Source organism: Castor canadensis, chromosome 3, assembly GCF_047511655.1.
Source record: "Castor canadensis chromosome 3, mCasCan1.hap1v2, whole genome shotgun sequence".
NCBI classification, from domain to species: Eukaryota; Metazoa; Chordata; class Mammalia; order Rodentia; family Castoridae; genus Castor; species Castor canadensis.
The window spans coordinates 7,192,604-7,204,769 of NC_133388.1; the positions used below are offsets into that span (position 1 = coordinate 7,192,604).

Consider the following 12,166-nt stretch of genomic DNA (forward strand, 5'->3'; position numbering starts at 1 on the left):
ATATATTTTTGTGTACTTACTTATTATCACCCTGCCATCTACTGGACTTGAAACCAAGCCTGGCATACATAGGAAAACCATTGCTTGATGAATGCCTGCAGGAAAGTACTAAACTCCTACAAAGTATGGTTTGAGCTAACTTCCTTAGCATTCTAATTACCACAGCTGCTTCAATCAACTTGACAAATAGCTTGTGAGAGCTGAAGTTGTTCTGCTGGCAGGAAAGCAGGTCAAATGAAGGCAATCATTTAAAAAAATCCCTCCTAGCAGTGCAGTAGAACTGAAACAAAGTGAATTAAAGCCAACACCAGTAATATTATAGAATTCAAGGGAAGGCGAGCCCATTTCCCTCTAGGAACTTTCACAGAAACCTTAAAAATAAAAGGGGGGGGGGAATGTCTACTGTTAAACATGGGGTACATGCCCTGTGTATGTGAGCAAAAATGGAGAGTAGCAACCAGTGAAGGCATTTAAAGAAGACCAAGTTGACACATTCTAGATCAAGCAGTGTGTTTCTGGGTGGGGACTTTGGGCCACCTGCACCAGTCATCAGTGTTTGTGCAAAGTACAGGAACCTTGGTCCTACTTATCATCCTTTTTTTTTTTTTTTGTGGTACTGGGTTTGAATTCAGGGCCTACACCTTGAGCCACTCCACCAACATTTTGTATAAGTGTGTGTGTGAAGCATTTTTTTAAGATAGGGTCTCACAATCTATTTGCCTGGGCTGATTTCGAACCATGATCCTCCTGATCTCTGCCTCCTGAGTAGCTAGGATTATAGGTATGAGTCACCAGCACCCAGCTACTTTTCAATAAGCACCAGGTAATTAGTTTTTAAAAAATGTGTTCCCAAGTTTTTCCTCTTCAACAGAAGGCTGAGCTTCGTGACTTGCTCCTTACCAACAGAATATGCCAGAAATGATAACAGAGCCTTCAGAAGCCAATGAGGTTTTTAGATGGCACTGCATTCCCTCCTTGCTCTCAGATTACTCATGAGTGTCTTAAGGACATGGGAGCACTTCCATAGACAGGCCCGCGTGCAAGGCAGCAAAATCATATGCCCACAACCAGCAAGAACTGCAGTGACAATGGCAGCTGTTGGAAACAGATCTGCCAGTCCCAACAAAGTCTTTGGATGACTACAGATGGGCTGACATGTAACCAAAACCTACTAAGTCAAAACCATGCAGACTATCTAGCTGTGTCACTTCCGACTCAGAAACTGTGAGTTTATCAATGTCTTTTTGCTTTAAATTGCTAGGATTTGGAGTCATTTGTTAGATAACACATTAAAGCTTGAGAAACCCTGGGTTCTAGCAGAGGTTATATCAGGGATCCACTGTGAAAACACAAGGGAAAAGTGAATGGGTACAGAGAGAGGTGACTTGTACAGCTTAGTTATGTGGATACAAAAGGAAACTGGACATGTGGCTCAAGTGGTAAGAGTGCCTGCCTAGCAAGCATGAAGGCCTGAGTTCAAAACCCCAGACTGAGCTGGGTGCCAGTGGCTCACTCTTATAATCCTAGCTACTAGGAAGGCAGAGAGCAGGAAGATCAAGGTTCAAAGCCAGCCTAGACAAACAGTTCACAAGACCTTAACTGGAAAATACACAACACAAAACAGGGCTGGTGGAGTGGCTCAAGTAAGAGGGGACCTGCCTAACAATCATGAGGCCCTGAGTTCAAATCCCAGTACTGGGAAAAAAAGACTGCAAAACAAAAACAGAAACAAAAAACAAAAATAAGGGCAACCAAAGAGGCCCTAGTAGGGCCTCACAATAATTTCACACTGTTACCTCACAGAATTATGTACTAGGCAGAAACTGGTAGTCAATACTGAGTATGTTAAATTACACAAGGAGGAATGGGAGGAGGCAGCAGCTAACAATTATCAAGGGTCTCTGTGTCTGAATCAAGTGTCCCCGTGTGGGAAGCAGAGCTAGATATTTCATGTCTCTGATCAAATCTAATTAAATTTCCACAACTTGATCAGAGAAATACAATTATCTCAAATTTATAGATAGGGAAGACTGAAAAGGTTGAAAGTTGTCCAAAGACAGAGTTTTGGACTCGAAGGTTCTTGTTCATCCTAGGAGCCTTGGAAATTTATGACCAAAATAATCAACAAATTATAACCTGCTGATAAACCCTAATTAATTAACTAATTAAAATAAAACAGAGCAGTGGCTAATACTCCTAGCACCTGGGAGGCTGAGGCAGATGATGAATCGATTGGGCTCAGCATTTAAGACCAGACTGGGTAGCATAGAAAGACCTTGCCCTAGTCTCAAAAAAAAAAAAAAAAAGTATTTGAATCTTACTCAAACATTCTTTACTAGTAGGTTAGCACCAACAACTTGGAAGGATGGGTTTCCATTCAAAGGTTTTTATCCTTGTCTTGTTGAATATTTTAACTGGATGAAGACATTCATATCCAATTCAGACAGCAGCAAACTAGAAATGACAGCTAACACAAAAGACTCACTGTTCTAAATAATGCCCCAACAGGGCTGGAGATACAGCTCAGCGGTAGAGAGCTTGCCTGGCATGTACAAAGCCCTCAATTCAATATTCCAAGCACACACATACATACACACACATGCATGCATACATACATATATAAATAGCAGGCCCCAATAGACTGGAATTATGTCAAAAAGCCAATTAAATGAATTTTCTTGTCATTAAACACAGGTAAAGAAAACAATCCTGTTTACTTGGATCATTTTTTTGGTGCTGGGGTTTAAACTCAGGGTCTTCACCTTGAGCCACTTCACCAGCCCTATTTTTGTGAAGGGTTTTGTGAGATAGGGTCTCTCAAGCTCTTTGCCCAGGCTGGCTTTGAACTTCGATTTTCCTGATCTCTGCCTCCTTAATAGCTAGGATTATAGGCATAAGCCACCAGTGCCCAGATGAAAACAGTTCTAAGTAACTAGACCTATGTTGAGGACATCTCCTGTGAGTGGTCAAAAAGCTGGGTATTTACTCTGGAGAAAGGAAAATCAAGACCCAAAATAACAACCTTAAAGGGCTGGCTATGGAATGGTTTAGAGTGGTAGATTTAGGATCTATAGCTCTATGTGGCAAAAACCAGAGAACAGTGTTATACAAGTTTCTAGCAGATGCTAGTCTAAAACAAGTGGGGAAAACTGTCTGACTGGAACAAGACACTGTGGGAAAGAGCCATCCCTGGATGTGCTTAAGGGTGCACAAACCATTCATCATGGATAGTTTTTTTTTTTTTTTTTGGTGGGACTGGGGTTTGAACTCAACGTTTTGCGCTTGCAAAGCAGGCACTCTACTGCTTGAGCCATACTTCCAGTTCATTTTTGCTCTAGTTATTTTGGAGACAGAGTTTTCATGAAGTATTTTCCCAAGCTGACCTTGATCCACACTTCTCCTAATCTCAACCTCCCAAGTGGCTAGGGTTACAGGTATGAGCCAATTGTCACCTGGCTATGTATACATTTTTTAAAAAATTGATTATTTTAGGCTGGAGTGTGGTCAAATGATAGAGTGCCTGCCTGGTAAGCACAAGGCCCTGAGTTCAAACTCCAGTAACACTAAAAATTACATGTTACTTCTTGTTTCTAATTAGGTGGTTGCAGTTTAAGAAAAAGATGATACTGCTTAAATTGGTTCTATCACAGTGTGGTGACAATTAAGTTTCTATCATGGAGAAGCTGTAATAAGGACCTCTGAAGCTGGCCACTGGTGCACCTTAGGCTAACTATGTAACCCCTCCTCCAACATTTACTGAAAATCACCGTGCACTGCAGTGAAGTCTGCAGGGTCTTTTCTCTTTTTTACCTGGGAAGATTCTTTAGGTCATCAAGGCCTAGGTAGAATTTTACTGCACACCACATGGGTTAACCCAGGGTCAGCTGCACTAATCTGATGCATCAATGACTCAAAAAACTTGGTTCAGGCTGGGTGCCAGTGTGTCACACCTGTAATCCTAGCTACTCGGGAGGCAGAGATCAGGAGGTTCATGGTTTGAAGACTGCCCTGGGCAAATAGTTCTGAGACCCTAGCTCAAAAAAACTCTTCACAAAAAAGGGCTGGTGGAGTGGCTCAAGGTATAAGCCCTCAGTTCAAAGCTCAGCATCACAAAAAAACGAAAATGAAAAAAACCTTGGTTCAGGAGGACAAGGATGTTTCTGAAATGAATTACCAACAGGATGCCCCTACTTTTCAGTTCAATAGATGACAACCACTGAAAAGACAGTTTCTTACAGTTCCCAAGAGGAAGGGACCTACCACACTACACAGGGTCAAATAGTCAGAAGGCAGTGGAAGAAAGGGAAATGCAAGGACCAGGGCCTTTATTGTAATTTCCATGGGAAAGCAAGGCAATGTAAGTAGGTTCGGACTATCTACTTAATTTCAGCAGCTCTGGGATACAAGTAGCTCTCTCTAGTTGGCACTTAACCCTGGGGTGCTAAAGGCAGAGAAACAGTGCCTCCTGGAGTGTCAGAGCTAGATAAAGCAGGTGGTTTCAAGTATGGACTCTGACTCTGCTGGTCTGAAAGGCACATTCACAGGGCAGATGTTATCTCTGGAATTAGCTCACCCTGGGAGGAGCCAAAAAAGGCCCAGATACCAGAGCATCAAGATGACAGAAATTTTTCTTTTGAAAATATACTCAGTAACATTTTGCTTTACTTCTCTCTTTCTTTTATTTTTTACTTTTTTGGCAGCCCTGGGGCTTGAACTCAGGGCCTTGTGCTTAGTAGGCAGGCACTCCACCACTTGAACCACACTCCCAGTCCCTTTACTTTTCTTAATAGCACTTAATGACGTTATATGTTTATTGCTGCTTTCTCCTAGTATGTTAATTCCATGAAGGCAAGAACTTCACTTGGTTCAATGCTGGTATCCACAGTACAGAGTAGTGCCTGACATACAGCAGGTGTTTAATAAGTGCTTATTGACTGAATGAATAAACAAACTTGAATAAAAACATGGCTTTTGTAGTGTTTTCGAGTCAGGATACAAGGCCTACTTCTCTTAATTACTTGGAATATTTCCTCAAATTTGAAACTACTGGTCAACTTCTTTACACCTACCTCAATGGGAAGCCTTGGGTCCGTTCCTATCCAGGATTTTGTAAATCCTCAATTAGGGAAATTTAATTATAGAAAGGCAACAAAATGGAGTGGAAAGAGCCAGTATTTTGGAGTTAGTCCAAGATTTATATTTTTGCTCACCACTTACTAGCTGGAAGGCTTGACTATATCAACTTCTCAGATTTTGTTTGCCAGTGGAAAACAAAGATGGCAATAAAACAGAGTGCAAAGATGAAAAGATGTCTACCAGACGAGCTAATGTGAAAAGTTCAGGGCCTATAAGCGTAAAGGGGTAAAGAGGAGACAGGGGGCACACTCTAGTATCTGATGACAATGAACTCCTATGCTGACTAATAGACAACAGTGATTCTAGCGTGCTGCTCACCATCAGTCCTTTCATCTGAACTGTAACAAACCTGCTTACATTTAGAGTTTGCTGATACTCAACTCATGCTAACTACACCTATCACAGGATGACTGGCCAAGTATCCATCTTTTATCAGTCAAGGCAGATTACTTAATCCTCCTGGCTCTCTTTCCTTAAGACTAGAATCTACCTCATGAAGTTGTGAAGGCTAAATGAGCAAACAGGTAAATACAGCAGTGCTCAGCACACACACAGACTAAATGCACAAATATTAACAACTATCATTATCAGTAGTAGTCTACAACAATTCCTATTCATTCCTACAAAAGAGACCTAGCTGGAATCTACCATTCAATAATTAAGCTTTACTCATTTCTTATGAGGGGAAGATTTTTTTAAACAAACAAAACACATTTTTCATTCCACACCCCCAAATAAAGCAAACATAAAACAGCTATTAAGTTGAGCATATGAAAATGGTTCATACAGTTCTTAGCATGTACCAGAGATTCTTCTTCTTCTTCTCTTTTGGCTGGCTGGGGTTTTAAACTCAGGATCTTGGGCTTGGTGACAGGTTCTCTACCACTCGAGCCTGCACCTAAATATTAACTTACTAGCTAGATAACAGTGGCTCACACCTGTAATCCTAGCTGCTTGGGATGTTGAGATCTGGAGAATCAAGGTTCAAGGCCAGACTGGGCAAATAGTTCACAAGACCCCACTTGCAAAATAACAAGAGGAAATGGACTGAAGGTGTGGCTCAAATGGTAGGGCATCTGCTTTGCAAGTGCAAAGCCCTGAGTTCAAACCTCATCTCATCAAAAAATAAAACAAAATAAGCTTCACTACCACCTTCTAAGGTACTGTGAGGAAGGTTAAATGGTTAAGTAACTCATCACACACCAAGGCAGGGGTGAAGCCTGGATTTTAATCCATGCAATCTAGCTTCTCCATGTTTCTAGTATTACTCTTATGTTAACAGTCTACTCCAAAGGATGAACGAGAATATTACAAACTTTAGATGGGTTACACTTAGTGTACTGACATGTCTTAGTAAACTCTAGTAGTTTTGAATAGGTAGCACCTTTTAAAAAAATGAGCCATAACTTGCTTCTTAATAACAGATTCAAATTTAACAATCTTTTAAGAGACCTTATCTTTTAAGACAAGATCTAGCAAGACTATCCGGTACCTAACCAAACTGACAAAATGACTTTGTAAGACCAGTAAGAAGACGAACATGTTTGTTATTCCTGCTCTTTTCAAAACCATTATAGGTACAACAATACAGAGTACCTCAAAAGCTGATCAAAACTCCCAGGAATAGTACTTAGAAGTTCGAAAGTACAAAACAATGAACAAAAATCTCTCCTAGAAGCCGCTGTTTACTAACTCAATAGTTGGAAAAACACAAAGGGAAAATGAAGAGACTTATCTGTGAAAGTAGTATCAATTTGCAGGTTCATTTACATAAATTTGGTAAAGGTACATGACTTAATGTGCCAACATGAATATCATGAGACTGACACCATTTTAACACGTGTGTTCAAACATTGCCTGAACAAGCCAGCGCAACTCTTTTGGTAGTGGCAATATAAATGGACTATATAGTTGACGGCAGAATGTTCCTTAAAGTGAATATAAAGCTTCCAGGGCAGCTCCAGGGCTTTAAATCGCTATCTAAAGAAAACCATTTTGTATTAAGTGTGATACAATTGTGAATGGTGCCAAGAAGAAAAAAACCTGTAAGGCTAATGCTCCAAAGATGGGTAGTATAAGTTGCTGTAAATACTCTACCTAGTCACCAATTTCCCCTGGCAAATAACTTGGTAAAAAATAATTTGAAGCTAATGTATAAAGAATGCTTTTGATTAACCTTATAAGAGAAGACTATGTACTTAATACACATGATTTTAAATAATGCCCTATAAATTGAACATACTATACTTATCAAGTTATTTAGCTTAAATACATCTGCTACAAGGGGATTGGACTATGAGCACATGATAAAAGTGAGCACACAAGGGAGGGGTGAGGATAGGTAAGACACCTAAAAAATTAGCTAGCATCTGTTGCCCTCAACGCAGAGAAACTAAAGCAGATACCTTAAAAGCAACTGAGGACAATAGGAAAAGGGGAACGGGTACTAGAGAAAAGGTTAGTTCAAGAAGAATTAACCTAGAAGGTAACACCCACGCACAGGAAATCAATGTGAGTCAATGCCCTGTATAGCTATCCTTATCTCAACCAGCAAAAACCCTTGTTCCTTCCTATTATTGCTTATACTCTCTCTATAACAAAATTAGAAATAAGGGCAAAATAGTTTCTGCTGGGTATTGATGGGGGGAGAGGGAGGGAGCGGAGTGGGTGGTAAGGGAGGGGGTGGGGGCAGGGGGGAGAAATGAACCAAGCCTTGTATGCACATATGAATAATAAAAGAAAAAGGAAAAAAAATACATCTGCTTTGGGACAGTCTTCTGTGGATGCTTCACAGTTGAATGACACCACAAACAAATCTTATTAGATTATTATAAAACAAAATTAATAGTGCTGCAAATATTCATAATAACATTATTGGCTAACAAGACAACCTATCATGTACTGAATTAATAATGCTGTGGTCAATAATTTGTAATAATAATGATAGTAAACAATAATTACAAAGATTAGCAGCAATTAAACACTATGACAGCTGGGCACGGTGGCTTATGCCTGTAATCCTAGCTATTTGGGAGGTAAAGATTGGGAGGACCATGGTTCCAGGGCCAGCCCAAGCAGTTAGCAAGAACCCATATATCAGTGAATGAAGAGGTGGGCATGGGAGTACATGTCTGTCATCCTAGGCAAGCAGGAAGCACAAATATACAAGGATTATGGTACAGTCTTGCCTAAGTATAAAAGTGACATTCTATTAGACCCTATTAGCCAGGCACCAGTGGCTCATGCCTGTAATCCTAGCTGCTCAAGAGGCAGAGATCAGGAGGATCGAGGTTTCAAGCCAGCCCAGGCAAATAGTTTGAGAGATTCTATCTCAGAAAAAACCATCACAAAAAAAGGACTGGTGGATGGCTCAAAGTGTAGGCCCTGAGTTCAAACCCCAGTACCACAAAAAAAGAAAAAAGAAAAAAACCAAGCAAAAAGGGCTGTCTTCGTAAGTAGTAGAGTGCCAGCCTACCAAGTACAAGGCCTTGAGTTCAAACCCCAGTACCAGAGGAGGTAAAAAAAAGAGTAACAATTATGACTCAAAGTAATGACAAACAAAAGCAAGCAAAGAGAAAGAAAAAATTGCAGCAAACCTAAAACAGAATAAAACTTGTCCTGGAAAACTGCTGGAATCCCAGTTATCTCTAGAGAGGACTGGCAGAAGATTGGTAGCACTACAAAATACTGAATTACAGCAAACTTTGTAACTGAGTTCTGAATACTCATTTTAGTCTTTTTTTTTTTTTTTGTGGGATTGAGGTTTGAACTCAGGGCTTTGCACCTGCAAAGCAGGTACTCTACCAGTTGAGCCACACCTACAGTCCATTTTGCTCTGGCTATTTTGAAGATGGGGGTCTCTCAGAAACTGTTTGCCTGGGCTGGCCTTGAACTGTGATCCTCCTGATCTCAACCTCCCAAGTAAGTCACTGTGGACTGGCTTTTTAATAACTCTTAATTTATTTATTAGTATTAAATTCTTAGATATATAAAGAAATAAAATTTGGAAGAAGGAAAAATTTATTCTTCAAAAAACAACTAGAAATTTGGGATCTGTTGCAGGGCCACCTTGGGAAATCTGGGCTGCAGATTACAAAGAGCCACTTGTTTAAATAACACTTCTAGTGTAAAATAAAGTCTCTCTCCTTCCCTACCTTCCACACTCATTACTAGGATATAAATAAACATTAGGAACACATTAGTAATATACATATTGGGCAGTATAAACATCAAAATATCTTACAACTGACCGTATACTGCTTGCAGTTTACAAGGCTCTTCTGCATGAGCTCATGAATACATCCATCTTGAAGAGGTGAAATTATAATTCTTTTTTTTTTAAGAGACAGGGTTCTTGATATGTTGCCCAGACTAGTCTCAAACTTCTGGGCTCAAGTGATTTTCTTGCTCCAGTAGCTGAGACTACAGGCTGTACCATGGCACTTGGCTTAAATTATCTCCATGTTAAAGAAGAGAAACCCAATGTCTTGAACAGTTTTTTGCTCAAGGTAAAGAAGCAGAGCCAAAACTTAAATTCAGAGCTTCCTATTTCAAAGTTTCTGTAGCCCGCAACTACTACAGGCTGAATCTAGAAATCAAGTGAAGCACGTAAAAAGGCTTTGCAAAACCAAAACAACTAACATGATTTTACAATGATTATTATTCACTGATCCACCAGTGAAATACCTATGCCCAGGTATTACCTGAACAACTTAAATCTCTAATGTGGTTCAGGAAGCAGTATTTTCAAAATCTGCCCAGGATTCACTCGCTAAATAAATCTGCCCAAGTGATTTTAACATGCATTAGGGTGGAAACCCTTTAATCTGAGTTCAATGATACAAATAGCAATAGTGCTTTACAAATATGTTTTTCCACTGGGTCAGTTTTTATACATCCTTTTTATAGTAATTAATCATCACTCCTTAATTAGACATGGTATATCAAGAGTTTAATGAAAGAAAAAGAAAAAAGAGTTTAATGAAGCCAATGTTGACTTTAGTTTTTATCTGAGTCGGAATCTTGCTATGTTGCCTAGGCTGGTCTCAAATGCCTAGGCTCAATCGATCCTCCTGCCTTAGCCTCCCAAACAGCTGGGACTACAGATGTGAGCCACTATGCCTGGTCAAAGTGCTAACTTTGAAGACTTCAGTAGTAACTATAAGAAAGGTATAAAGGTTAGGTATAGACATGCACATCTATAATCCCAGCACTCAGGAGGTGAAGCAGAAGAATCTTGAGGCCTGCCTAGGCAATGAAGCAGGACTTCAAATGAAAATATTTTTATATTATTTTCAATATATTTTTGTTATTTCTTAAAAACACTATTCTAGGGCTGGAGGTGTAGCTCAAGCAGTATAGCCCTGAATTCAATCCCCCAGTACTGCCAAAAAACCAACCAAACAAAAAACTCTATTCTAGCCACTACTTAGAACATTCTAGTTAAAAACAAAGCCTTCAGTCTGTTATTAAGAACATCTAAAATCATTACCTGCAACTGAAGATAACCCAATTGTTTTTATAAAACACTCAATTTAAATTGCATTCTTTTTTTTTTTTTCCTTTTCCCTTTTCTTTTGAGACAGACCTCATATGTAGCACAGGTTTGCTCAAACTCACTAGGAAGCCCAGCCTAATCTCAAATTTAAGATCCTCCAGCCTCTGCCTCCCTCCCAAGTGCTGGGATTACATTCATGTACCACAACACCCAGAAAATTGCATTCACTTAAGGAACAGAAAGCTTTACTAAACTAAACATAATAAATAAAGTAACTGTCAAGATATTAAAGGGACACATTACCTAGTAATTGAAAACAAAAATCATTTAAAAAAATACTATATATTAAGATCATCCTTACCTTTTGTAGACTTGTTGGATTCAACTGAGTTTTGTCAATTATTTTTATTGCAACCTAGAAAAAAATAAGTATTTATGGATTTTCAGAATTTGGGCATTATAAACTAACTGGTAATAGTTTTGTAAATGCCAACACATATGGCATTGCTAAATAGCAAGCAAACAAGCAAACCTTTTAGAATCTAAAACTCAGCTGGCTACAAAAGCAATTCTAACTTTCCCTTTCCACCTCCTACACCCCCCAGAAAAGATTATAAAATGAAAACACTTTTAAACCACATGCAGCTGGGCACTGGTGGCTCACACCTATAATCCTAGCTGCTTGGGAGGCTTAAACCAGGAGGATCACAGTTTGAGGCCAGTCTGAGCAAACAGTTTGTGAGGATTCCCCCTCCCCATCTCCAAAATAATCAGATCAAAATGTACTAGAGTTGTGGCTCAAGTGATACAGTGCCTGATTTGCAAGTGGGAAGCCCTAAATTCAAATCCGAATCTCACCAAAAACATTAAAATAACAAACAAAAAACATACGCAATGTAGTAAATCTCTTTTCTTTTTTGGGTAGAAGGTAATGGGGACTAGAACCCAGAGCCTAATGCATACTAGGCAAGTACTCTAACACTGAGCTATATCCCCAGCCCTCTTTCTCACTATTTTTGACACTAATTTCAAGGGACTCTGGGATCCTGAAGCAGGAAGTATGCTCTAGAGGCATATACCTCTAGAGTATAGAGGCAAATACCTCTACAGTGACAGTTTAAGTAAGTCTACAAAGGTTGGTGTTGAATCTGAAAACTTTAAAAACATTTGATTTAAAAAAATAGAGAGTTGGTGGAATGGCTCAAGTAGTCGAGCACCTGCCAATAGGGTACATGATACGCATGTATGGAAATGTCACAATAAAACCCCTTATAAAACTATTAAACTAATGAAAACTAAAACCAAAACCAAACCAAACAAAACAAAATAGAAGGTCTGGCAAGGTGGCATGCACCTGTAGTCCCCAGTACTCATGAAGTTAAGGTGAGAGGATTGCTTGAGCCCAGGAGTTCAAGATCAGACTGGGCAAACAATGGAAAAACCCTTCAGGCAGTTAAAGAAAGACCAATCTGTGGCTTAACCATGTGAACTGTGTCCAGAGGCAACAAATGTGTCACCTGGTAACCTTTGTTC

The 12,166-nt window shown here is 39.5% G+C and overlaps 1 protein-coding gene across 12 annotated transcripts in view; it reads right to left on the reverse strand.

Moving 5' to 3' along the window:
- The window catches only part of Mark3 (microtubule affinity regulating kinase 3), a 119,578-nt gene that overhangs the window by 44,486 nt on the left and 62,926 nt on the right, over positions 1-12,166 (reverse strand). For 10 of the 12 annotated variants that reach the window (XM_074067087.1, XM_074067088.1, XM_074067089.1 and 7 more), the window contains one exon: positions 10,995-11,048. The exons of the other annotated variants lie outside the window; for them this stretch is intronic. In XM_074067087.1, the coding sequence (XP_073923188.1) occupies positions 10,995-11,048 (54 nt within the window). The remainder of the gene's footprint in view (positions 1-10,994; positions 11,049-12,166) is intronic. 12 annotated transcript variants of the gene reach the window in all.